General features: G+C 49.3%; 4 protein-coding genes across 11 annotated transcripts in view; 2 read left to right on the top strand and 2 right to left on the bottom strand.

The window, feature by feature from the left end:
- Positions 1–16,914, bottom strand: part of RTKN (rhotekin) — a 29,312-nt gene extending 12,398 nt beyond the window's left edge. The window contains exons 1-3 of one of the 7 annotated variants that reach the window (XM_018055003.1): positions 16,844–16,914; positions 2,329–2,426; positions 2,066–2,154 (exon numbers count right to left, since the gene is read on the bottom strand). Coding sequence is in view for 2 of the 7 variants with exons in the window: in XM_018054998.1 (XP_017910487.1) it covers positions 1,350–1,460 (111 nt within the window). In the remaining 5 variants the exon portion in view is untranslated. Of the gene's footprint in view, positions 1–91; positions 1,324–1,349; positions 1,658–2,065; positions 2,155–2,328; positions 2,427–16,843 lie in introns of those variants that run through there. The other 6 variants (XM_018054998.1, XM_018055001.1, XM_018055000.1 and 3 more) reach the window with 6 other exon arrangements.
- Positions 13,854–16,655, top strand: INO80B (INO80 complex subunit B). The gene is made up of 5 exons (XM_005686329.3): positions 13,854–13,999; positions 14,215–14,407; positions 14,625–14,743; positions 14,914–15,083; positions 16,028–16,655. The coding sequence occupies exons 1-5, from the start codon at positions 13,891–13,893 to the stop codon at positions 16,556–16,558; spliced, it is 1,122 nt and encodes a 373-aa protein (XP_005686386.2). The 5' UTR covers positions 13,854–13,890; the 3' UTR covers positions 16,559–16,655.
- On the top strand, positions 17,129–19,568 carry WBP1 (WW domain binding protein 1). Of its 2 annotated transcripts, XM_005686330.3 has the most exons (5): positions 17,163–17,389; positions 17,718–17,819; positions 18,341–18,443; positions 18,560–18,736; positions 18,903–19,566. In XM_005686330.3, exons 1-5 carry the CDS (start codon positions 17,321–17,323, stop codon positions 19,361–19,363), a joined length of 912 nt encoding a protein of 303 aa, XP_005686387.1. In that variant the 5' UTR covers positions 17,163–17,320; the 3' UTR covers positions 19,364–19,566. The 2 variants fall into 2 exon arrangements, with proteins under 2 accessions (XP_005686389.1, XP_005686387.1); XM_005686332.3 differs by lacking the exon at positions 17,718–17,819 and having other exon boundaries at positions 17,129–17,389; positions 18,903–19,568.
- On the bottom strand, positions 19,747–23,524 carry MOGS (mannosyl-oligosaccharide glucosidase). The gene is made up of 4 exons (XM_005686325.3): positions 23,006–23,524; positions 22,597–22,823; positions 21,941–22,137; positions 19,747–21,696 (listed from the first exon to the last, which is right to left on the bottom strand). The coding sequence occupies exons 1-4, from the start codon at positions 23,355–23,357 to the stop codon at positions 19,956–19,958; spliced, it is 2,517 nt and encodes an 838-aa protein (XP_005686382.3). The 5' UTR covers positions 23,358–23,524; the 3' UTR covers positions 19,747–19,955.

The raw sequence follows: 27,424 nt of genomic DNA, 5'->3' as shown, positions 1-27,424 counted from the left end.
GACAGAGGGGTAATTGCGGCCCAACCCCCAGGGCCACCTCTTCCAACTTGGGACCTTCATCCAGCCCGCCCCACCCTGGGTTCACAATTACCTTGCTTTTCCAGCAGAAGGGAGGAGAGGGAGGGAGAAAGGCAGGGGTGTGCCTGGCTGCGCTGCCCCCGCTCCCCTCTGCGGGCCCCTTCCCTTCCAGACAGGAAACCAGCCCCGATTCCCAGCCAGCTGCAGCTTTGCCACCACCGCCCCCTCAACCCTAGGCCCAAGGAGTCACACTCCGCTCCGGGGCCCAGCGGCTCCACCCCGGTTCCTCCGCGATGGCCCCCAAAAAGGCCGGGCTTATCCCGGGGGCGGCCCCAGCTCACAGGCCCCTCCTCCTGGTCCCTGGGCCTTGCCCCTCACTCCCCCACGCTGGCCCCACGCGGCGTTGCTTATGCGGGACTCGACAGAGGCCCTGTCTCCCAGGCCCACTAGCTTCTGAGTCAGAGAAGGCCTGGGACTGTGGGACAGGAGTGTGAAAGAGCCTTTGTTCTGGGCAGGCTGTGGGGTAACAGTGCAGAAGCCAGGACTGGAATCCGGGAGGAGTGAGGAAGGCCCCCTCACTTAACTCTTTCCAGGACCAGCAGCGAAGGAGAACTGACCTGGGGGGACAGCCTCTGCTGTCGCTACTGGCCCTCTCGGTCCTGGCTCGGTCCTCACATCTTTCAGCCTCTCCTGAGCCTCTTTAAGGAATTACAAGTAGGGCTCAGACCTGGGCAAAGTAGTGGGCCAGGGAGGGAACTGTAAAGGCTGGACCCTTCTTAGGCCACAGAAAAGGAGGCTGAAAGCTTGAGTGTGGGAAATAATCCCAAATCGTTAATCGGGAACCCCTCACTTCCGACTCCCCCAGACACAGAGGAGCAGTTGCGGAGAGTTTCAGCGAAGGAGGCCGAGAAGTCAGGGCTGACGACGGAGGCTGTCCCAGACGGTAGAGACGGGCTGTGGGATGCGGCTGGAGGCCAGGGAAGGAGCGGGCACCCAGGCAGGAGTCTTGTTAGACCCCGGCTAGTTGCACATGTCCAGGATGCCCGAAAGGGCTGCCATAAGGCACATCTTAGGAATCGAGCCTAGGGCTCCTTAAACTGAAGTTTTTCCAGGCGGAGGCAAATCATCCCACTGGGCCAGAGAATGTCTGGGGTGACACGGTTGGATTAACGTGCAGACGGTCCGCGCCTGACTTTTTAAGTCAACAACCTCTGTTCTGTACCCTACCCACCGCGTCTCCGCCCCTCGGCGCGCGCGGGCGGGGCGGGCGGCCCGGGCGGCCCGAACTGCGGGAGCCGGGCGAGGGGAAGGCAGGGACGCGGGTCTCTCACCTCCGGCGGGTCGCATAAGAGGCTGAGTCGGAAGCGGCCGCGTTTGAACTCCATCTCCAGGGCAGAGCCCCTGGCCACGGTGACCCGGCTCCGGTGGTTTCGGGAGAACATACTGGCGGTCCCGCGCCGTTGCCTGCCTTCTGCACTCCCCGCGCCGCCCGGCGCTGCTTTGTCCCTTAGGCTTCTTTCCGTCGCTGCCCTTCAGCTAGTCCGGCTGGGAATCTCCCGCAGCCGGATTCCCAAACTCCGCCTCCGGAGACGACACCTGGGCCGGGCAGGGCGCGGCACTCTCTCCCTCCACCCCCCCTGCCCCCGCCCCCGCCAAAGGCCCGGGCGGCCGGGCCAGTCCCGGGCTACAGGCAGGCCTACACCTCGGCAGCACTGAGGGGGTTCGCGGCGGGGGGTGCGGGCGCCACACCTGGGCGAGGGGCGGGCCTAGAGAAGCCCCGCCCCAAAGGCTGCGCCCCCTCGGCGAGCCGGACTACCTGCCGCGGAAAACCCCAAGGCCCAGGGATCACAGCGAGTCACACCGCGCCGCCCTGGGACGGCGCCCAATCTCACCCCTGAGCAGCTTCTCAGGGTTTCAACTTCCTACGGCCCCAAAGGTCCCTTCTTCGTCCTCCTCTCCACTTTAAGCTCCCCTCCGTCCCTAGTGGCCACAGTTCACCGAGCAGTGCTTAAGCAGGTCTGGTAACTCTGCTCCATTCGTTACTCACCGTGGATCCTTGACTGTCAGAGAACTTCTTGGCTTCAGCTTTCTCACTTGTACGGTGACGATACAGTAATTACCGCACTCCTCAGGTCGCTATGAGGATTACATACAGCATGAGCGCCTGGCACGAGACAAGCGCCCCCTAAGCGGAGTTATGAAGAAAAAGGGTAGGAGGCAGCACCTTTGTGCCCTTGGATGGGGCACCAGCGACCTTCAGTTCCCTGGACCCAGACCTTGACTGCCTTAGAGGGTGAGGATTTCTGTTACCTAAAGATGGGCTCTCTGCTGCTTTGCTGTGTGGCTGAGGCAGGGTTAGGATTCTCATCTTCTGCAGAAAAAGGGACCCCTCGCCACCACCTCCAGCTCTGTGGGACAGAAGGAAATGGCAGAGGATTAGTTTGCTGACCACAGATGAGGAATTCCGGGGACTTAGAAATTTACTGGGGAGAAGGAGAGAGACAGAGAGAATGGTCCCTTCAAAGCTAGAGCCAGAGAAATACCAGGCTATAGCTTTAGAGAGCCCAGGTTAGAACTGCTGGGCTATGAAAAATTACTCAACCCAAAAGGGGAAATTTATGGCTTAAGGAATGATGATATCTAGGGCTCAGGCTTTCGTTGTGGCTTGACCCAGGTATTCAGCGTCCACAAGGATCCTGTCTTTCTCCTTCATCTCGATCTACTTTTCTCTCCAAGGGCTTCATTCTCCACAGCATTATAAAATGGTTGTCAAAAATTCTGGGTCTGTGTACTTTCAGGCTTAAATGCACCAGAAAAGAGAGCTGTTTCTTGAAGCTCCTGTGCATGTCTGGGATTCACTACGGGCCATTTCAGATCGTTTATCCATCTCAAACCGATTTTTATAGGCAGAGGGGTGGCCAGAACTGAACCAATCGCTATGGCCAAATAGGATTCCACGTGCCAGCTGGCCAGGCCTAGGTCACTTCCCAGTCCTGGAAACCAAACGGAACCCAATGAGCTGGGAGAGAGGGGAGGGAGACATGGTTTCTGAAAAACGGTTACAGGTACTACCACCAGAAAGTGAAAGAATGGATGCTGGACAGAAAAAAACAACAAACATCTCTGTTGTTTACAGAAGTTTACATGAAGAAGGGAGTTCTTCTGTCACTAGGAAAGGCAGATCAAAAGATTATGAAAAATCTGTGGCCTCTGAGAGAAATCTCAAAGGAAGAGTGAAGGGGAAAGGAAGGCATTGTTTCTAAATTTCTTCAAATATCTATCATCACTCTTCTAAACTGTAAGCTCCCTAAGGAGAGACAGTCTATCTTATCCACTGCTTTATGCCCAGTGCCTGGCACATACAGAGTTCTCAATAAATCACTGGTTGAACTAAATGAACAAATGAGATGCCCAAAGGAAACATACAGATTTGAGAGTGCTTGACTGGGATGAGCCATGCTATGGGACTAAAATGGTTCATTTCAAATGTTTAACTTTTAGCAGCAGAATGCTTTTTTCCCCAAATGAAAATGTCACCTGAAATATATGAAATATGATCACAGCTGCTGTAATAGAAGCAGGGGCTGGAGCCCCAAATCTTGTCCTCTCCAGAGGCTCCCTCAGCTGCATGCAGGGACACACACACACACACGCGCACACACACACACACACACACACACACACACACACCCACACCCACACACCCGGTGGAACAGAGGCTATACAGAAGGTTTTGAAAACCCCGAACAAGAGCTGGAGGAATACAAAGCATTTGGAAAGGAAATAGAGCTCAAATCCTGCCTGAGAATTTATTTGTACTTGATGTGACTTCAGATTTTGGGAAAGGAGTGACACAACCAGAGTTATATTTTAGGGATCATAATCTGACGCGCATTTGCATAAATCTGCTGGACGAGGTTATGTCTGGGGTTTGGGAAGCCAGCTGACACTGTCCTCAACTGAAGGTGGAGAGACAAGGGCCAAAATTTCTGAGGAGTTATTATTTTTTAATTAAATTCTTTTTTTGAAAGTACTCATTCCGTTTTTGAAACATCTCTTTTTCTACCACTTAAAAAAAAATACAAAGTAAAAAATACATGAACAAACCACACTTTCCCCATAATCACAGAAAAACACTGAGACAGTTTGGTGCCAGAGAATGCTGAAGCCTCATACTAGCTCATAAGAGAAAATTGCTGAATTTTCTGGAATTGTGCATTCCAGCTGTTAAATACAACTTTGTTGTCGCTCAGTCGTGTTTGACTCTTTGCGACCCCATGGACTGGGCTTCCCAGGCAGCACTAGTGATAAAGAACCCTCCTACCAATGCAAGAGACGTAAGATACGCCGGTTCAATCCCTGGGTCTGGAAGATCCCCTGGAGAAGGGAATGGTAACCCACTCCAGTATTCTTGCCTGGAGAAGCCCATGGACAGAGGAGCCTGGCAGCCTACAGTCCATGGGGTCACAAAGAGTCGGACACGACTGAAGCTACTTAGCAGCACTGGACTGCAGCACGCCAGGCTTCCCTGTCCTTCACCATCTTCCAGAGTTTGCCCAGACTCATGTCCAATGAGTCGATAATGCCATCCAACCATCTCATCATCTGTTGCCACCTTCTCTTCCTGCCCTCAATCCTTCCCAGAATCAGGGTCTTTTCCAATGAGTTGGCTCTTCGCATCACATGAAGAACCTCTTCATCAGGAGGTTCTTTAATTCCTCTTCAGTTTCTGCCATTAGGCTAGTATCATCTGCATTATCTGAGGTTGTTGATATTTTCCCCCACAATCTTGATTCCAGCTTGTGAGTCATCCAGACTGATATTTCGCATGATGTACTCTACATGTAAGTTAAATAAGCAGGGTAACAACATACAGCCCTGAAGTACTCCTTTCCCAATTAGGAACCAGTTTGTTTTTCCATGTCTGGTTCTAACTGTTGCTTCTTGTCCTACATACAGGTTTCTCAGGAGACAGGTAAGGTGGTCTGGTATTCCCAGCTCTTTAAGAATTTTCCATAGTTTGTTGTGATCCACACAGTTAAAGGCTTTAGCGTAGTCAGTGAAGGAGAAGTAGATTTTTTTTAAAATTCCCTTGCTTTTTCTATGATCCAACAGATGTTGGCAATTTGATCTCTGGTTCCTCTGCTTTTCTAAATCCAGCTTGTACATCTGCAAGTTCTTGGTTCATGTACTGTTGAAGCCTAGCTTGAAGGATTTTGAGCATAATCTTCCTAGCATGTGAAGTGAGCACAATTGTATGGTAATTTGAACATTCTTTGGCATTACCTTTCTTTGGGATTGGAATGAAAACTGACTTTTTTCAGTCCTATGCCCACTGCTGAGTTTTCCAAATATGCTGGCATATTGAGTGTAGCTCTTTAAAAGTATCATCTTTTAGGATTTGAAATAGCTCAACTGTAATTCCATCATGTCCGCTAGCTTTGTTCATAGTAATGCTTCCTAAGGCCCACTTGACTTCACACTCCAGGATATGTGGCTTTAGGTGAGTAACATCATGGTTATCTGAGCCATTAAGACCTTTTTTTGTACACTTCTGTGTATTCTTTCCACCTCTTCTTAATCTCTTCTGCTTCTGTTAGGTCCTAGCTGTTTCTGTTCTTTATTGTGCCCATCGTTGCATGAAATGCTCCCTTGATATCTTCAAGTTTCTTGAAGAGATCTCTAGTCTTTCCCATTTTATTGTTTCCCTCTATTTCTTTGTATTTTTTACTTAAGCAGTCTTTCTTATCTCTCCTTGTTATTCTCTGGAACTCTGCATTCAGATGGGTATATCTTTCTTTCTCTATCTCCTTTGCCTTTTGTTTCTCTTCTTTCCTCAGCTATTTGTAAGGCCTCCTCATACAGTCATTTTGCCATCTTGCATTTCTTTTTCTTGGGGATGGTTTTGGTCACCATATCCTATACAATGTTAAGAAACTCCATCCATAGTTCTTCAAACACTCTACCAGATCTAATCCCTTGAATCTATTTGTCACTTCTCCTGCATAATAATAAGGCATTTAATTTAGATCATGCCTCACTGACCTAGTGACTTTCCCTACTTTGCTCAATTTAAGCCTGAATTTTGCAATAAGGAGCTGATGATCTGAGCCACAGTCAGCTCCAGGTCTTGTTTTTGCTGACTGTATCAAGCTTCCCCATCTTTGGCTGCAAAGAATATAATCGATTTGATTTCAGTATTTACCATCTGGTGATGTCCATGTGTAGTGTCATCTCCTGTATCGTTGGAAAAAAAGTGTTTGCTATGACCAGTACATTCTCTTGCCAAAACTCTGTTAGCCTTTGCCCTGCTTCATTTTGTACTCCAAGACCAAACTTGCCTGTTACTCCAGGTATCTCTTGACTTAGTATTTTGCATTCCAGTCCCCTATGATGAAAAGGGCTTTTTTTTTTTTTTGGTGTTAGTTCTAGATCTCAGAGGTTAAAGCATCTGCCTCTAATACAGGAGACCTGGGTTTGATCCCTGGGTTGGGAAGATCCCCTGGAGAAGGAAATGGCAACCCACTTCAGTATTCTTGCCTGGAGAATCCCATGGACGGAGCAGCCTGGTGGGCTACAGTCCATGGGGTCGCAAAGAGTCGGACACGACTAAGCGACTTAACTTAACTTAACTTAGTTCTAGATCTTGTAGGTCTTCATAGAACCATTCAACTTCAGCTTCTTTGGCATTAGTGCCTGGGGCATAGACTTGGATTACTGTGACATTGAATGGTTTGCCTTGGAAATGAATGGAGATCATTCTGTTGTTTTTAAGACTGCACCCAAGTACTGCATTCTGGACTCTTTTGTTGACTATGGGGGCTACTCCATTCCTTCTAAAGGATTCTTGCCCACAGTAGTAGATATAATGGTCATCTGAATTAAATTCACCCATTCTCATCCATTTTAGTTAGTTCACTGATTCCTAAAATGTCAGTGTTCACTCTTGCATCTCCTGCTTGACCATGTCCAATTTACCTTGACTCATGGACCTAACATTTCGGGTTCCTATGCAATATTGTTGTTTATAGCAATGGACTTTACTTTCACCACCAGACGCATCCACAATTGAGTGACATTTCCACTTTAGGCCAGCCTCTTCATTTTTTATGGAACTATTTCTCCACTCTTCCCCAGTAGCATATTGGACACCTACCCACCTGGGGGAGCTCATCTTCCAGTGTCATATCTTTTTGCCTTTTCATTGTGTTCATGCGGTTCTCAAGACAAGAACACTGAAGTGGTTTGCCATTTCTTTCTCCAGTGGACCACATTTTGTCGGGCCCTGACTAGCAGGGACATGCCCTTCAACCACTCCATGTAGCTGAAGGACATGCCCAGTGCCCTGGTTGACGTACTGTTGGTCCTCACTGAGCATGTAAACCTTTGCCAGGGGCCAGGGCAAAGGTCCTACTACAGTTGCCAGGAAGGGGGTCCAAGGAAGGCTGGAGCCAAGGTTGGAGGATGCCCAGGAGCACAGGGCTCCCCAGCCTCACTGCTGCTGCCAGATGCCCTGGGGCTGATCTGCCACCTGCATGGCCCGCCGCCAGCTGATCTCTGGCCCCTGCCTTTCCTCTCTGGCTCCTTGTCGTTATTGTCCAAGCCTGTCGAGACTAGCCTAACTGAGTGGGGCGCTCAGTGCTTCCTGACTTCACACCCCATCGTGCTAGGAACTCAGGGGCTCCAGTCACTACCCTGCTCTGCCTCCATGGGGATCTCTGCAAACCCACTGCCCATGACACTACCACCTCTCTAGGGCACCACTGCCTCTTCAGTCTACTGCTGCCATGCTCTCCAGCTGCCATCCTTGAACCAACTGGGCTCAGCATAACCTCAGCCATATATTCCCAATGCCTGGCTTCCCAAGGGTTTCCACCCCTTATCCAGGGAGAGTACAAGATGAGACCAAAATATTTTGTAGTGCTGGGAAGTAAAAAGTGCTCAGGGAATGATGAAGATATGGGATAAGAATATAGAAACCATCTTAAATAAATGTCCACTGACCAAATCTGGGACAAATTTAAGCATCAAAATGGATTACAACTCATTGACTGAAATAAGAATCCATACTGATATAATAAACACTAATGTAACTGAATGTAAGGAGAAGAGAAAACTGCACTTCACTATAGAACACCAACTAACAAATGTAGATGGAATAATGGAAGTAGAATACCTCTTGGCAATTATTTCAGTAGAATTGATTCATACAGTATTCATCAATGGATATTATACCGCGTGGGTGGAAGTTTGATGGAGGATAGTATATCAGAGTAGTTTCAGAGTATTTCCCCAGAAAACACTCAGTAAAGTGTTGAAAATGGTGAGTTTGGGAATTCCCTGGCATCCCAGTGGTTAGGATTTGGCACTTTCACTGCTGGAGCCCAAGTTTAATCCCTGGTTGGGGACCTAAGATCCTGAAAGCCACACAGCATGGCCAAATTTACAATAAATTTAAAAAAAATTGTGACTTTACAGTGGAAAAAACTGACAGACACCACCTTGAACAGGTGATTAAGGTTAGCATCATCAGTGGAGTACGCTGATGTCCTGTACTTCCTGATGTGATACACTGAGAAGAACACAGCGAAATATTTTTTGAGTAGCACTCCTGCCAAAAACTTACGTCTTGACTTGAGGAAACACCAGATGGTCCAGGTTGAGGGACATACTACAGAATCAAAGGCTTGTACTATTAAAAATTGTCAAGGTCACGAAAGATAAGGAAGGAGTGAGGAAATGGTTTAGCAGATTAAAGCAGATCAAAGACAATATGACAAGGAATTGTAATGTAGGACTGTGGATTTGAATTCCAACCTAGAAAGGAAAAGGAGACATTGGGCAGTAGGTAAAATTTGAATGGGATCCATGGAAAGGATGGTAGTATTGTATCAGTGTTAATTTCCTGATTGGGAGGGTTGCAAAAAGGTTATAGAATCATGTACTCATATTTGAGGAAAACACACAATGAAATATTTAGAGGTGAAATGGCATCATGTCTGCAACTGGCTCTCAGAATGATCGGAAGAGGAGTAATGATAATGGAGAGGAAGGGGAAGAAATGGTAAATGTTAATGATGGTAGAATCTGATTTAAGAAGCTAAGAGAGTTCTTTGTAGTCTTCTTGGAACTTTTTTGTAAGTTTTGAAATTATGTCCCCAAAAAATATCTAAAAAATTAAAGCTAAGAACTTTTTCAGAAGGACAAAGTTCTTCCTTTCAGCCTACAAACCTGTTCAAATCTCTCTGACGCTAAACAAAGCAACACTAAAAACAAAACAAAATAATGAAGCCCATAGCTCTTTACTGTCACCACTTCCTCCCTGCTGGGCATCAGGATATTGAGGAAACTCCACTGGGCCTAGTGTCAGGAAGTCTTTGATGCTGGTCCTGCCACTCCTTAACTATGGGATTCTGGCCACATCATTTAACCCTTCTAAGCCTCAGTTTCCTCATGAGGGAACAATAGCATCTCCCTGATAGAGCTGCCATGGGCTCAAGGGAGGGAAGGAATATGAAAGCAGGTTATAAACTCTAACATGTTTGACAAATACTAATTACACTTTAACTCCTGGTGATACAGGACTATCGTCTTCACACGTTGCTACAGTGCACCCTCTTCTTGGAGCTCAACCTAGGCTCTGCAAAACTGTACAGAGCTCATCATAGACTTTGTCTGCTGATATTCTCTGTTCTTGGTGCCTTTATTGCCCCTTTGACCTCTTCTCAACCCTGCCTTCCCCCTCTGCCAGTATGCTCAAGACTGAGGCCCACTTGGGTTTGCTCCTGGTCCTTTCCTCTTCATCTGCTCATTCTGGAATGTCTCATCTATTGCCATCTCTTGAGGAGGACCTTCATCAGCATTTCCAGTGCTGATGACACCCCAGCTCACACCTTCTGTGAAGAGAAGAAGACTTCTCTTCTCAGTATTCCATCTCCATGTGGGCATTCCCACATGCCCTTTGTTTTATTTTTATTAATTTTTGTTAAGAGTATAGTTGCTTTACAATGTTGTGCTCGTTTCTGCTGTGCAGCAAAGTGAATCAGTTATACCTATACACATATCCATTCTTTTTTAGGTTTCCTTCTCATTGAGGTCAGCACAGAGCATTGAGTAGAATTCCCTGCGCTATACAGTAGGGTTTCATTAGTTACCTATTTTCTACATAGTAGTGTATATATGTCAATCCCAATCTCCCAATTCATCCCCTTTCTCCACTTGGTAACTGTAAGTCTGTTCTCTACATCCGTTACTATTTCTGCTTTGCAAGCAGTTCATCTGTATCATTTTTCTAGATTCCACATGTAAGAAATATTATACAATATTTGTTTTCCTCTTTCTGAATTACTTGACTCTCCAGGTCCATCCACATCTCTGCAAATGGCACTGTTTTGTTCCTTTTTATATCTTGAATAATATTCCATTGACTATAGGAACCACATCTTCCTTCTCCATCCCTCTGTCGATGGATATTTAGTTTGCTTCCAAGTCCTGGCTATTGTAAACAGTGCTGCAGTGAACATCAGGGAGCATGCATCCATTAGAATTCTGGTTTTCTCTGGACATATGCCGAGGAGTGGAATTGCTGAGTCATATAGTAGCTCTATTTAAGGTTTTTAAGTAACTTCCATACTGTTCTCCATAGTGGTTGTACCAGTTTACATTCCTACCAACAGTGTAGGAGGGTTCCCTTTTCTCCACACCCTCTCCAGCAATGATTGTTTGTAGATTTTTTGATGATGGTCATTCTGACGGGTGTGAAGTGATACCTCATTATAGTTTTGACTTTCCACATGCACTTTAAATTCACCTTAGGTGACACTAAATGGTTTTCTTTTTACTTACTTCTCTTCTTATGTTCTCTTCTGTATTTAAAACATTATTTCCCTCTAATGCTTGGGCTAGAAATGTAGAAGTCATTTATTATTGTGGTTGTATGCATACTGAACATCTACTATGTGCAAGATACTACCCTACATACTTTGCATTTTCTATTTGCTTCATTCTTTGAAAGAGTCCTTTTGACGCAGGAAATAGATGGGCTTCAGGCCAGATATTTACAACTGGCTTCCTGTTTGCATTTCATGGCGCACAAATAAGTGGGGTTCAGGCTGGATACTTAAAACTGTTAGCGTTTTCTGAGATAAGAGATAGGTGGGCTCCAGTTAAGCATTTATAATCAACCTCCTGTTTGCTCTCCGAAATGGAAGTAACAACATAAACAGGGTAAATAGCCAGTGTTTGTCTCTTGTAAACATCTTAAGGTAATAGTCATGGCAATAATCAAGGTAATAGTCATGCAAGGACAAAGAGGGGCAAAATCCTGTTTGAGTCAAGGATTAAGGGATCTCTGCTCCCCCCATTTTGGGGACACACAGGCAGAAAGGCTCCTTGTGGGTCAAAAGTGAAGGTATAACTCCAGGCCATAATGAGCCTTGCTCCTCTCAGAAGCCTTCACTTTGAGAGCCATCTTGGCTGAGGGGTGCGTGAGTACCCAGGAGAGGGTCCCAGGGTAGCTCAGGTGTGGAAAAAGAAACCAGATAATTGGTCAAAGGAAGACAAAGGCCCAGGAGAACTGACCTATATAAATGACTTAACCTCTTTACTGCGCTCCTCCTCCTCTCTAGGGAGGATGTCCACACCCTTTCTCTCTGTTTTGCTTCTAGCTCATCTAAACACATTGTTTCTCTGTTTTCTCTCCCACTTGTTGTACTATGTCTCTAATAATAAACTTTGGACCTGCATTTACAGTTTCTGCCTCTGTGATAAATGCATTTTTTCACTGGGGGCAAAGATCCAGGGAAAAATAGCTTTTAGTCTCTGGCCCTTGCTAGTCCAGTGGCTAGGATTCCTGGTTCTCATCCAGGCTACCCAAGTGCAGTTCCTGGGCAGGAAATTAAGAACATACTTCATGCCACCACTCACTGCTACGTTACTGAGATCACTATGAACTAGATCCTGCTGCTGCTGCTGCTAAGTCACTTCAGTCGTGTCCAACTCTGCAGCCCCACAGACAGCAGCCCACCAGGCTCCCCCATCCCTGGGATTCTCCAGGCAAGAACACTGGAGTGGGTTGCCACTTCCTTCTCCAATGCGTGAAAGTGAAGTCGCTCAGTTGTGTCTGACTCTTAGCGACCCCATGGACTGCAGCCCATCAGTCTCCTCTGTCCACGGGATTTTCCAGGCAAGAGTACTGGAGTGGGGTGTTGTTGCCTTCTCTGAACTAGATCCTACTTCATTCCATTTTACAAAGCTGGAATATGAGGTTCAGAGAACTTAAATAACTGTGAACCCAAAGTTACATAGCCAATAAACTGGAATTTGATAATAGGCTTGTCTGACTCCAAAGTTCATTCTCAATCACTATACTATATTGATTTCTTCCTGAATTCTCATATACAATTGTTTATCAGTTCCTTTAAATTTCATTAATGAAATATTTCTTAAGTCAGTTCTTCCCTTACTTTGTTCACTATTGCTACTCTGTTCAGACATGTATCCCATGTATATATCTATACACTACATGTATAGTGCTTTTTTCTAATTATAAATGTGATATATATTGGCTGTAAGAAAATTCATTACACAAAATACTAAGGAATATTTTAAAAGAAAAAAAAAAGACACTACAGATCTAGATAGTGAAAGTTCCCCAACTCTAAGTTTCAAAGATAATCACCATTAACCATTTAGTATACATTCCTTAGTTTTTTCTCCGAATGTAGCAGCATATTATGCCTTTTAAAAATGGAATACCAGGTGCTTCATGAGGGCAGTAGGTAGTGCGTCAGTCTCATAAAATGGAATCACCTCATCTTGAAACTTGCTTTTCTTATTCCGTATGTCAGCACATATAGAGCTACCTTGTTCCTTTTTTTAAAATTAGTAAAACACACGTTTTATGCGTGCGCGCACTTGCGTGCTCAGTCCTTGTCCGACTCTTTGTGACTTCATGGACTCCAGCCCATCAGGTTCCTCTGTCGGTGGAATTTTCCAGGCAAGGATACTGGAGTGGGTTGCTATTTCCTCCTCCAGGGGATCTTCCCAACCCAGGGATGGAACCCAAGTCTTCTGCGTCTCCTGCACTGGCTGGTGAATTCTTTACCACTGAGACATGAGTTATCTTACACACGTTTTCTACAAAGTTCAATAGGCACAGAAGTGTATGTTAGGAAGAATAAGTCTCCCTTCACCCAACCATCCATTGGAATTGCTGTCACCAATTTCTTGGGTAACCTTCTGGGGCCCCATTTCTTTTAATAGCACCACAGCGTCCCACTATGGTGTATCAAACCCCTGTACCAATTTTGGTTTTTCTTTAGATTGTTTCCAATACTATTACCCACCAGGATCTAAATCCTACGTCTATCTTATCAATTACCGATCAACTCTTAGCTTGTACCATAATTCATCTATCCACTTCTCTACTGATAAAGAACTGAGGCTTAAATACCATCTGCCCACCCTGTAGGGCACTTGTGCTCTTAAGCCCTCCTTCATTTTGCTGGCAAATAGTTTGTTTCGTGCTCCTCCATCAAACTGTAAGCTCCTCAAAGGCAGAGAGGAGTATTCATATTTATCTTTGTATTATCATTGCCTAGCCCCGAATTTGGTCCGGAACATATAGATACGTTCATCACGCTTGCGTGTAATAATTGAATCTCCGGCGCTGAGCTCTGATCTCGACTGTGGGGCTGCGGGGCGAGCGGAAAACCCTCCTGGCCTCAAAGAGTCCGGAACTATTGTTGGAAGGACCCTTGTTTCTCCTGGAGCATGTTTGTCGCAAAGCGTGCCCCGCACAAGCATGGTTCCTACGCACCGGAAGTACCCGGCTATTTGCTGGGATAAGTTCTTCCGCGGGGCGGAAAAGGTATGTCTGAATGTGTTTCGACTATTTACAGCCCCCTTTCCTTGCAGGGCCCCATGAGTAAGCTGTGGCGGCGCGGGAGCACCTCTGGGGCTATGGAGGCCCCTGAGCCTGGTAAGCGTGGATCCATAAGGCAAGTTTGCCCTTCGCATAAAAGCAGTCTCTTTCGTGCTCCTTCGAGCTTCCCCTGGGTACTTCGCCACAGGTGGGAAGCAAAAAGGCGGGGCTCTTATGGTAATACCAGAATTCCGCGGGAACAATAGGACCCTTCGGGGTACTGGGCTTTTCTTGCCCCTCCCATACATCTTTGACAGGCTCTCCTTCTGCAGGGGAAGCCCTGGAGTTGAGTCTGGCGGGTGCCCACGGCCACGGAGTGCACAAGAAAAAGCACAAGAAACACAAGAAGAAACACAAGAAAAAACACTACCAGGAAGAGGAGGCTGGGCCAACGCAGCAGCCTCCTGCCAAGCCCCAGCTCAAACTCAGAATCAAGTTGGGCGGGCAGGTCTTGGGCACCAAGAGGTGAGGCCAAGAGAGCCGAAGTTTTACTTGGGGGACTTTAGAAGCAGGCAGAGACAGAAGGAGAAACTGGCTGCAGTTTTCATAAGACAGAGAATGGATGCTGTGACTTCAGGGCCCAGGTTAATGTAGCAAGAACCCAAGAGGGCGTGGGGAAGACTAGATGTACTGAGCAGGAGGAGACAATCGCTCACCTTACAGAGTGGTTGCTTCTCTGCAGTGTTCCTACCTTCACTGTGATCCCTGAAGGTCCTCGCTCACCCTCTCCCCTTATGGTCGTGGACAATGAAGAGGAACCTGTGGAAGGAGTCCCCCTTGAGCAGTACCGCGCCTGGCTGGGTGAGAAGGATCTAGAGGTGGGGAAACTGGGTTTCTCATTACACCTGGTTAAGGGAAGAGGGTTCGTTCTGAGGAAGGTGAAAATTTTGCGTTTCCCAGTATTAACTTGGCCAAATTAAGGTTCCCAGTCTGAACAATTCTACTTTTAGCTCTCCAACTTTACTTTCCAGATGAAGACAGTAATCTGTCCCCCTCCCCACTGCGGGACCTGTCCGGGGGGTTAGGAGGTCAGGAGGAAGAGGAAGAACAGAGGTGGCTGGATGCCTTGGAGAAGGGGGAGCTGGATGACAATGGAGATCTCAAGAAGGAGATCAATGAACGGCTGCTCACCGCCCGGCAGGTAAGTAGGTTCATTCTTTATTCGTTTGCCAAATTGATGCTGAGAGCTTTCCACATCTGGAGAACTTTGCAAGGCAGCAGGGATATCAGCAGTGGAGAAAAGACAGACAAGGTTTCTGTTCTCATGGAGCTAGTATTCTTGTGTAGTAAATAATTTTGAAAAACTGGAATGTTTATAACAAAAATAGGGTGATGAAATAGAAAGTAGAAAACAAACAACATTAGATAGGGTAATCTGGAAAGACCTCTCTAAAAATATAATGTTTCCAATACCAGAGAAGCTTTCCAGGCAGAGAGACCAGCAGGAGCAAAGACCCTGAGGGTGGAACATGCCTAATTATGGCCAAGGAGAAGAATAAATGTGACTGTGACAAAAAGGTGGTATGCAGAGAAATGATATGTTTGGTTTATATTTCATTAGTTTACTTTGGTTTCTTAGTGGTGGTAAACGATAGAAGCAAGACCAGTTAGGAAGCTATTGAAGTAGTCAGGTAAGAGATGGTGGTGGCTTGAACCAAGGTGAAATGAGTTGGAGAAACCAGATAGATTCTGGATATATTTAGGAAACAGACACTTGTTGGGGGAAGGAAGGAATCAAGGATAACCCTGAGTTTTTGACTTGAGCAATTATCCAGTTGATTCTATCCATTGGGATTCAAAGACTGAAAACAACAATAAAGCCTCCAGAGAACTAGTACAGAGTTTTGGGACTCAGGGCGGGAAGGTAATGTTACTAAAGCATTTGTCCTTGAGGATCAAGGATCTAAAGCTGAAAGTCTGGAGATCTGAGAGGAGGCAGTATGAAAGGCTCCTGGAGACTGTTCTCACTGGACTCTTTTCTGAAGGCCTGCTCCTCAAGACCCTGCTTTCCGTGTCCTCACTTCCCCCTCCCTCGTTCTGGCAGAACTCCCTTCTCTATTTGCTGACATCTCCATATCTCCCTAGCGAGCTCTGCTGCAGAAGGCTCGAAGTCAGCCTTCCCCGATGCTGTCACTACCTGTGGCTGGGGGCTGCCCGGCCCCCGCTCTCACCGAAGAAATGCTGCTGAAGCGTGAGGAGCGGGCACGGAAGAGGCGGCTGCAGGCAGCTCGGCGGGCCGAGGAGCACAAGAACCAGACTATCGAGCGCCTCACCAAGACTGCGGCGCCCAGTGGGCGGGGAGGCCGAGGGGCCTCCCGGGGCGAGCGGCGGGGAGGGCGGGCGGCGGCCCCAGCCCCCATGGTGCGCTACAGCAGCGGGGCACAGGGTTCCACCCTCTCCTTCCCGCCTGGCGTCCCTGCCCCCGCGCCTGTGTCTCAGCGGCCATCCCCATCTGGACCGCCGCCTCGATGCTCTGTCCCCGGCTGTCCCCATCCACGCCGCTATGCCTGCTCGCGCACGGGCCAGGCACTCTGCAGCCTTCAGTGCTATCGCATCAATTTGCAGATGCGGCTAGGTGGGCCTGAGGGCCCCGGATCCCCACTTCTGGCTACTTAAGCGCCCCACCGCCTCCCCACCTGGACTCTGTGCCTTCTCCTCTGCCCCTTGTTTTCAGTGCCCTTCCCACTTTATTAAATTTCATCCAGTGCCTTGACTTGTACAGAATTGGGGGGATGGAGTACGGGTAGGCCAATTCCCCATACACACAGCTTCCCCTCCCCACCCCCCCACCCGCTGCTTGCATTGGTGCCGGGAAACGTCCACCAGGCCCCAAAATAGCCGGTCGGCGCCCACCCAGACTCCAGCAGGCTCTCGGGACTCCGCGGCTCCTAGTGGGATTACCTGGCGTGGTCAAGCGTTTGGCGTCATCCAGAAAACAGGGCTCGAGCCAGTCAGCGGGAACTTTGCTGTCCCAGGCGGCCGTTCATTGGTTGATAACTCGAACCCTGTTCTGTTGTCCATATTGGCTGTTGTCGCTGTCAGTCACAGCCGTGGGTCGAACCTTCCCCACTCTTTGTCTGTGCAAGCTCCTGTTGTCTGGGAGAGTGGCGGAGGCGCTTTTGTAGATTGGTCGCAGGGAGAAGCCTGTGATCTTTCCTATTGGCCCATCTGTCCGAGAGTGATGCGGATTGGTGGGACGGAACAACCTGGGTGCTAGTTGGCAGAGCTCTCGCTGGATGGAAGGTCCGGTCGCAGAGTGATGGTGGCGGCAGCGAAGATGGGCCGGGCAGGGACCATGGCGGTGGAGGCAGAGGTGGCAGGGGCGGGGCAGCTGGCGGTAGAGGAGACTGTGGTCTTCAGGGAGCTGTAGGTGGAGGCATGGCTCGGGCTACCGGCGGGAACGGCAGCGAGGAGGCCTGGGGGGCACTTCGAGTGCGGCAACAGCAGGTATCCCAACAGCTCCAAAAGCCTATCACGACAGCCATTTATTTCTCCTTCCCCATTCCTTGCCCCTGCCTTTTGGCGGGTGGCGGAGGAACTCTCGGAGCCAAAGGTACTGTGAAATTCCTAGATATGGCCCTTCTACTCTGTGTAAACTTTGTGATGTAGGTGCTGTTGACTTTTGCCTGCAGCTTCATAGATCCCATCCCTGAGCTGCAGTGGAAGCTTGCAGTGGCTCTCCAGTGACCAGAGGCATAGTGAGGCCCCAGGGAGGTTCCTTCTGTCTTGCAACAGTTATTTGTGATGTTTTTCTATGTGCCTATTGTCATAACAGAGTCTGGCAGCGTCTTCTCTTGAGGGAGCAATTTGGAGAAGAGATGGAACCCAGAATCACGCCCTGGATGCCATCCTTTATCATCCACAGCAATCCCATCTGGTTGGGAACCCTGCTCTGGGTCTCTTATTGCTCCTCCTCTACCCTAGGAAGCCTGAGACCCAGGGGTGGAAAGATCCAGCTTAGGAGTGGGGATTGGCAGACCACAGGGAATGATAATGAAAACAGCTTTGGAAATTACCTAAACCCCTTACCCATCGTCTGAGACTTTGAGATAGCCCAGTCTTCGGACTTCTGCCAAAACACTCCCTTAACATTAAACACCCTAGGGAGCCAGGCTTGAATATGAGAGGTCTCCTATATGCAGAGTTGCAATCTGCCTCTTTGTATGCCCACACCTTGCATCTTAAGTCTCTAGACTGATTCTTGCTATTCCAAATCCTCTTCCATGCTGGCAGCCCTTCAGATATTTGAACACTCCTCTCAACATCACTTTTTCCTCTCCCCATAGATTTCTGAGCTAAGCTTGGCTCACAGGATGGGATTGTGTATGTGTATGCAGGGGGTGGGGGTGGACAGTGTCTTGGGCTGGAATCTCCCTTTAAGTGCTTCCTTGCTCCCAGCTTCGAGAGCTGTGCCCGGGAGTGAACAACCAGCCCTACCTCTGTGAGAGTGGTCACTGCTGTGGGGAGACTGGCTGCTGCACATACTACTATGAGCTCTGGTGTGAGTCTTCAAGGGGGCTCTTCTTTTGTTCTGCCCACCCGCCTTTGGACTTCAGCCTTCAAGGACCCTTCTCTGCATAGGAGGTATCTAAGTCTCTTCCTCCTCACCTCCTGCAGGGTTCTGGCTGCTCTGGACTGTCCTCATTCTCTTTAGCTGCTGTTGCGCCTTCCGCCATCGACGAGCTAAACTACGGCTGCAGCAGCAGCAGCGGCAGCGGGAGATCAACTTGTTGGCCTACCATGGGGCGTGCCATGGGGCTGGCCCTGTCCCTACTGGCTCACTGCTTGATCTTCGTGAGTGACTTGAGGCTCTGGCCTCTCAGTGGTCCCTCCCAAACCAGGACCCTGGTTCATTCCACACTCCCTTTTCAGATTTCAAGGCACACTTTTCCCTCATAGGAAAAACACCACCACTCCACCCCTGGTTGCCTTCTATCGACCATACCATTCTTTCCTGCAGGCCTCCTCAGCGCCTTCAAACCCCCAGCCTATGAGGATGTGGTTCACCGCCCAGGCACTCCGCCGCCTCCTTACACTGCAGCCACAGGCTGCCCCTCGACTGCTTCCAGCCAGTGCACCTGCTGCTCCTCTGCTTCCAGCTGTCCTGCCCGCCACGAGGGAACAAACGTGGAAGACGTTTCCTCCCACCAGAGTGCCCCTCCTCATCAGGAGGGTGAGCTTGGGGCAGGAGTGAGCCCTGCCCCCACACCCCCCTCCTGCCGCTATCGCCGCCTGACTGGTGACTCAGGTATTGAGCTCTGCCCTTGTCCTGACTCCAGTGAGGGTGAGCCAGTCAAGGAGGCTACGGTTAGTGCCACCTCACGAGAGGTGGAAGACCAGTCCCCTTGTGCACGGCCCCTAAATCCTGCACCCCAAGTCTCTCCTGTGGGGCTGGCTTCCAGCGAAGGGGACATCCCATAAGCAATTTTGGGAGGCAGGGGGTGGGTTACTTGCCCACCAGAAACAGCCCTAATCCCAGCTCCCTGGGTTCTTGGCCTCTCCCTGCCCTCCTAGAATCTGAAAAGGCTGGAGTCCTGAGAAGGGCAGTGTTTGGGGGACTGTGCAAGCTCTATCCCCCAGGATATACACAGGAGCCTTTGATCTCATTAAAGAGATGTGAACCAGCTGCTTGTGGATTTGGGTAGACTAGTGCTCGACTGACTGCATTGCACTTGACCTGACTAGGTTTGGAAGGGACAGTCAGTGGCCACTTTTCCCACCTTCTCTGAAGGAGAACAGGCAGCCCTAAGGCCTGGACTGAGTTAAGACCTCTTGGGGAGGCAAAGCTGGCAAAAGCAATAGAGTCTGGCATGGTTTTCCCATTTATTTAGAAAAATAGACTCTGAATTCACATTCACCCCAGGGCTATGTGGGATGTCAGTTAGGAGACACCTGAGATGAGCTGAGGAGGGTTTGAAGCACTGGTATCTGACAGCTAGGGACAGAAGCAAGAGACCTGTCCCTTTAGTCCAGAATGGAATAAGGGGGTTGGCTTCCCCTCCCACGCTCCCCTTCAGTAGTCTTCAGCCATGGCCAGTAGGACAAGGCTGGTCCAGCCCTGGAAAGGGCGGCAGCCCATGCCTCGCCCATCCTGGTCACTGTACTGCTCCCACAGGAAGCCTGTGGCCTGGTACTGCCGTCTTACATTGCCCACCAGATTGGCACGGAGCTCTCTGTGGAGCCTGGCAGCACGGGCCTGGTGGGGACCCTCCAGATGCCCATAGTAGTGCAGAGCCCCCAGTGCCAGGTAGTTTACATTGAGCCACACAGCACCTCGCCAGTAGGGAGGATCATGCTCTGAATTGCGCTGGCTGTAAAAGGGGCTGGATGCTGCAAGAGAGCGCAAACCAAAGGGGCTCCAGAGTTGACGCCGATCAGCTAGAACATCCAGCATGGGTCCAAGGCGAGGTGAATTGGGGTCCAGCAGCCGCAGCAGAAAGGGGAAAAGACTGACGTAGCCCAAGGCATCCACATACTGTAAGTGAGGGTGGGGCCGGCCCACCACCCGCATCAGCCCCTGAGGGGGCCGAGGCTTCAGTTGCACCGCTTTTGTATGGTTCCCAAAGTCTGCAAAGACTCCCAACTCTGGGGCCCAATGCAGCTCATCCAGGCTCTCCTCTTCCAGGGAGGCAGCCAGTGGGCCCAGCTCTGCAGCTGCCTCAGCCTCTCCCAACTGCTCTGCTAGCCGCATAAGCACACGGGAACCCAGGGCCACCCAGCACCACAGATCCAGGTGCCGCTCACTGGCTGAGGGGTGTGAAGCCCGGGGATAGTCATCCAGCCCTGAAGGCAGTGTCTTGGGGTTTAGTAGGGTTGGCAAGGCTGGGTCCCGGCCGCGCCAGCGGTAAGATAGTGGCACTGGCCCTGCCTGGCTGTGATGAAGCCAGGAGAACCAGGCGCGCAGGCGAGGGAAGGCCCTGCGGAGGAAGGCCAAGTCGGCAGGGTCACCACCGTCTAGCATGTGGGCTACAGGCAAAAGCAGAGTTGGAGGGTTGGCATGGGCTGTCCTTTGCACCAGGAACTCTGAGGGCACCCGGGCTCGGGCCTCATCCCCCAGCACCTGCTCCCGCCCAATCCAGCCGTCGGCATTAAGCAGCCCCAGCCAGTGGCCTATGGCTTCCCAGGTGAGCCGGGGATCCCACCGTTGGATCACCAGCTGGTGAAAGCCCTCATCCCAAAGGAAGCCTCTTGGGAAGAATGACCGAGAGGGCACTGCTGTGAAAAGAGGGACAGATGGAAAGAGGACTGGGTCCACCTTCTGGTCAGACCCCTCAACCTCCATGTCTGGCAACACCAGACTCTGTCCGTAGAAGTAGCCAATCCCACCAAGAAGGCCACTGAGGGCACCCTGACCCAAAGCCTGCTCCTCAGGGCTCAGGCCCTTCTCCTTTAGCTGGAAAGTCTTCTCAAAGCGCTCTCTAAAGGCTTCAGCATGGCTTTCGAGGGCGTGGGTCAGCAGGCTGCCTGCCAGCTGCTCTAAGGCTTGGCTGCCTCCTGTCCGGGCACTGCCTGATTCAAACACCAACTCCACAGAAAAGGGGACTTTCAGTGTCACCTGTTGTATCAAAAATTGCCCTTGTCCCTGTCCTTGCCCACTTGGGCCTCTGTCATCCCACTTCAGAGATTCTGGCAAGCCGAGGTAGCGTTCAGGGGAAGCCCCCGGGGGCCGATGCTGAAACCAGTTATTTAGGCGACTCTTCACCATCTCTGTCAGCAAGGGAAGTCCTGGATTGGAGGACCAGAAGACATTGTAGCTTGAAAGGAAAAAAATAAATAGGAAATATTATGCAGGAGGAAGCGGTGAGGATTATAAAGAGAAAGGAGGTGATGAGGAGTCAGGATGGGAGGGTCTAGGCAATGCAGGGAACATGGAGCCTTAGTGAGAAGGGAAATGCCTGGTGAAAAGAGGGTAGGGTTAAGGAGATGGAAATCAGACTAAGCCAGCATCCATGCCACCCCTCCACCCCTCCCCCCATCCCACACTCTTCCCCCAGTTACCTGCCATACTTGGGGGTGGTATCTCCTGGACTGGTTGGTGCCAAAAGTGTAAAGCGGAAGTCACCGAGTTCACTGGTGTGCCCACTGATGAACTTCAACTGCCCCTTAGCCCCAATCTCTGGCACAAGGACTTCTTTGCCATCTGTTACCACATAGAAGAACAGGGACACCAAAGGGAGGGCAGAAGTACCTGAGGCCTGGGTGACCAATGAGGAGAGAAAAACAGCATTAGGTTAGCAGGCCTTCCCCTGAGAATCAGCCTTAGGGAAAGGGACAGCAGGTGAAAACAACATCTAGCAGTGTCAAGGGTCACTGACAGGAAGCACCAGTGGGGCGGGATAAAGAGCTATGCTCAGCTCTGGGAAATAACAGTACTTTTGTGCCATGTACTGTGTGAAGAACTCTACATATTACTGGTATTTCCTTTAATCCTTAACAATTCTGTGAATTAGGTGCTATTTTTATTTACAGTTTACAGACGAGAAAACCAAGTCTCAGAAGATAGTAAAAAGAGATGGTCATACAGGCAAGTGTTTAAATCAAGCAGCAAACTCAGAGCCCCTTCTGTTTATCCCCACTTTATCCTGCATTTGCAGGCAGGAAAGAAAGGGTGGAGGAAGTCTGGACTGGGGGAGGGGTGTCCTGAGGGCCCTGACCTGAGGCTCTACAGTCACTCTCCAGCTCCAGTCCCCTCCGTGCTGACCCCCAGGCCTCTTGACGAACTCAGTGGTGAGCCTTAAGGCTCCATCCTGGATGTGTTGCCGCCCGAAGGAGACACCGTCGTGGAACTCCCAGCCATAGGGACCCACGCCGTCCCCCTGCTCACACGTATGCCTGAGCTTAGGGGTCCCTGGGGTGGTGCCTTGCTGCGCCCACATCAGTCCTGGGGGTAGAATGGCCACGTAAGTCAAAGAGAGAGCTCTTGTCCCTCTGGGTCGCCGATTACTTCAGGGTCATCCCTCCTCCTAACTCTCCTGATCCACTCCTCACCACCCTTGATCTGGCGCGAAGCTGGGGCGCCCAGATTAAATGCCCGCCTGCCTGCCCGCCCCGGGTCCAGGTTACCGGTGAGGAGAGGCTGCGGGCTTCGGGTCTTCATGCCGAAGTAGACGTGAGGGCGGTAGGTGCCCCAGAAGAGGTCCGGAGCCACTGTAGGGCTGGAAGAGTCAGGAGGCAGCGCCGGCGGCGCGGAGTGCAGCATGACAGCCCGCCGCGAACGGTACCACGCTAGAAGCCAGCGGCTGGACAGGCCCAGGGCCAGAGACAGGACCACTATGGCCAGAGCCGCGCCCCCAGCCGCGCCTCGGGCCCTGCCGCCCCGGCCATCCCGCCGTACGGGGCCTCCCCGAGCCACCCTCTCTGCCGTCCGCGCTCCGTCTGCCGGCGCTCCGCGGCGCCGCCGCTCGCCCCGAGCCATCCTTGCATAGAAATCGTCGTCGCGGGGACCGGGAAGATGGCAACAGAGCCCGGTCCTGCTTTGCCTCCTAGCCTTGCTCGGCGCCGGGGGCGACCACCGATGTGTCAGCCGCACCTGCCCGCCGGTGCCTACAGCTCGGCTTCCGCCTCCTCCCGGAAGTCCCGCCCCGCCACGTCAGGTTAAGCTCCACGACCGGGAAAGGCTGTCGCCCTCGTGGCGTAAGGTTGATCTCCAGGGTGGGCCGTCTGAGCTGTGTCCACTGGATCAGCGTTTATTTGGCCTCCTCACAGAGTTCACCGGAGAAGGCAGTGGCACCCCACTCCAGTACTCCTGCCTGGAAAATCCCATGGACGGAGGAGCCTGATGGGCTGCAGTCCATGGGGTCGCGAAGAGTCGGACACGACTGAGCGACTTCACTTTCACTTTTCACTTTAACGCTTTGGAAAAGGAAATGGCAACCCACTCCAGTGTTCTTGCCTGGAGAATCCTAGGGACGGGGGAGCCTGGTGGGCTGCCGTCTATGGGGTCGCACAGAGTTGGACACGACTGAAGCGACTTAGCAGCAGCAGCAGCAGCAGCAGCAGAGTTCACAGGCTAGTAAGAGAAACCAATCTCACATTTGTCTTTTTTTCCCCTTTTAGTAACTTCTATATATAAGAGCCTGAGACGCCATCCTGTTTTACTTTTAACGTCTCCCCACAGCGCCCCAATCTGGTGGCTGAAAACCGTGGCTTAGAAAGTTCAGTAAGCTGGCCCTGGCCACAGAGCTAAGTGGCTAGCTTGGAACCTAGGTGTATCTGAATCAGACTGCACCATATTGTCCACATACCTATGCCTTCTTTTCTAGTGAAATGGAGTGGATACAAGAGCATCTTTTCCAGCAGTGTCTTTAAGCCTCCTTCTGACTTTAGCTGTGGCATCTCCAGTCTAGGGTTCCTAATTTAGATGAACCCTAAAAGGATCATAATGGTGCTGTGTATACTTTTTTTTTTAGCCTTTTCTACAACCCAGGAAGCAAAGGTGCTTAGGGGAAAGATTGCTTATGTCCAGGTCAGGGAAGGCTGTAGCAAAGAGGTGGCATCTGCACCTGGTGGTGACATAGAGTCAAGGTTACATTAAAAAAAAAAAAGATTTATTTTTGGTTGTAGTGGGTCTTGCTTGCTGCACACGGGTTTTCTCCAGTTGTCGTGAGTAGGGGCTACTCTTCATAGTGATGCATGGGTTCTCACTGCTCTGGCTTCTCTCACTGTGCAGCTGGGGCTCTAAAGTGCAGGCTCAGTAGTTGCGGCGCAAGGGCTTAGCTGGCTGGGGCATGTGACATCTTCCCAGACGGAGGACTGAATCCAAGTCCCTTGCATTGCAAGGTGGATCCTTAACCACTGGACCATGAGGGAAGCCCTACTCTTTTTGGTTTTTTTGTTGAGGGCTTTAGAAAAAAAATTTATTTGGTTGTACCAGGTCTTAGTTGCAGCATGCAAACTCTTAGTCGCTGCATGTAGTATCTAGTTCCTTGACCAGGGATCGAACCCGGGCCCCCTGCCTCAGGAGCAAGGAGTCAACCACTGGACCACTAAGTAAGTCCCAAGGTTACATCTGATGATGGTTCAGAAATGCAACTTAGATTCATAGTTACTTCACCAACAGCTCAGCATAAAAGGTGTTTTCATAAAGTACAAATTTCTATCATCCTCTAAAAAAAACCCTGACTTCCCTGGTGGCTCAGAATGTAAAGCATCTGCCTACAATGTGGGAGACCCAGGTTCAAGCCCTGGGTCAGGAAGATCTGGAGAAGGGAATGGCAACCCACTCCAGTATTCTTGCCGCCCCCCCCCCCCCAAAAAAAAAGCGGCTCAAAGAAATATTTTGGAGAAGGAAATGGCAACCCACTCCAGTACTCTTGCCTAGAAAATTCCATGGATGGAGGAGCCTGGTGGGCTACAGTCCATGGGGTCACAAAGAGTCGGACAGACTGAACGACTTCACGACACAAAAGACCCTAATCCACATTTATGTTATTCTAGCTATTTACACACCTCCCATCCAAATTTTAATTATATAAAACTAACACTTTATGTTGCATGCTCACTTATTTCACTTCTGGCCCTACCCTCCAGTGGTAGACTTTTCACTCATTTAACAATCACCTTCTGACTAAATCAAATGGTCCATCCTTTCTTGCTACCATTACACCTGGTCCACTTCTATATTTTAGCACTTAGTACACACCTGAATTTCACCATTCATCCTTGAATCTCAGTAATAATAATCAGTTCAAGTCACAAGGTTAATGCTAAACATCTATAAATTCAACACGTTTATTGCACACTGCATATCAGCCACTAAGCAAAATGTTGGGCACACAGAGAAAACAATCCCAACCTCAAGTTCACAATCTAGAAGCACAGTGCCAGCATTCAATCCATGTTTACAGCAATGTTTGAACCATCTGTGTTTTCACAGACCAGAGTGGTTAATCTAGTCAAAGATAAGAGGTTAACCATGGGGGTGGGTAACTCAAATCTAGGTAGTCAGTATCCTTTCATCACTATACAGAGGCCTGTAGCATAAGGCCTCTTACATGCTTATGTTATGCTCACTCAATATTCTAGGCAGTTTACAGACATCTATTTACTTATTTGTATGTGGGGATCTTAGTTCCCAGACCAGGGATTGAACCAGTGCCCTCTGTAGTGGAAGCCGCAGAGTCTTAATCACTGGACTATTAGGGAAGTCCCAGATATCAATTCACTTAATCCTCTCAACAGTTCTATGAGGTAGGTACTGCTACTGCTACGTCACTTCAGTTGTGTCTGACTCTGTGCGACCCCATAGACGGCAGCCCACCAGGCTCCCCCGTCCCTGGGATTCTCCAGGCAAGAATACTGGAGTGGGTTGCCATTTCCTTCTCCAATGCATGAAAGTGAAGTCACTCAGTCGTGTCTGACTCTTAGCGACCTCATGGACTGCAGCCTACCAGGCTCCTCCATCCATGGGATTTTCCAGGCAAGAGTACTGCAGTGGGGTGCCATTGCCTTCTCCGAGGTAGGTACTATTATCCCCATTTTACAAATGAGGAAATAGGCACTGAGACTAAGTAATGTGTCCACAGTTACATAGCTACTTAAGGGAAAAGCTTAGGATTTCAATCCCAGGCATTCTGGTTTTTACTACACTTGATTGTCTCCTGATAGTTTTTCTTTAAAGGGAGAGAGGAGAAAACCAGTCCTTTGAAAATATCACTGATTTAAGCAGAGAAGTACTATAGTAGTGTGGTAGGAGGATATATTTGGCAAAGTACATAGCAGCCCGTGTCCAGAGATTCTTGAATGCCTGGCTGAACATTCTTAAGTTTTTCTCTAAACCAGGGCTATCAAGCATTGTTTCTTACAACCTATGGTAAGAAATAATTCTATACTGCAACCAAGTACATGCAAATAAAAACACATCCACACACTTTATATAACTATATTCATGATTACATGCTTAAAACTTACATTTCTTAAAGAATACTTCCCACTCCATGTGCCATGCACTCATACTTTTTATTCTATTTTACTATTTTTTTTTAAGGCTGATTTAAACCCCTAAATTAACTTCATGATCCACAGCCTTTATCTAGTATGAAAAACACTTTAGGCACTGTTCTCTGAAACAAGTAGTGAAAGTTAGTCACTCAGTCATGTCTGACTCTTTGTAACCCCATTGACTGTAGCCCACCAGGCTCTTCTGTCCATGGAATTCTCCAGGCAAGAATACTGGAGTGGGTTGCCACTTCCTTCTCCAGAAACAAGTAGTAGTAAGACATAAAACCAATGCTTTGGAAAGATAAAATTAAGGAATGCAAATGGTTAGAAAAAAAGGAGACCAGGTGAGAAAATACAGCAATAATACAAGAGCATGAATGGGAATGGAGAGAACATTTCAGGAGATTTTGTTTAAGACAAAATATTCTGAACTTACTGACTGGATATGCACGGAAAGGGAGAGGGCAGAACCAGAGATAAAGCTGTGGTTTCCAGCTCAAGAGGCTAAGCAGATTAAGTGCCTTTTAAAGGAATAAGGAATTA

Source organism: Capra hircus, chromosome 11 (assembly GCF_001704415.2).
Source record: "Capra hircus breed San Clemente chromosome 11, ASM170441v1, whole genome shotgun sequence".
NCBI lineage: Eukaryota > Metazoa > Chordata > Mammalia > Artiodactyla > Bovidae > Capra > Capra hircus.
This window is presented reverse-complemented; position numbering and strand designations above follow the sequence as displayed.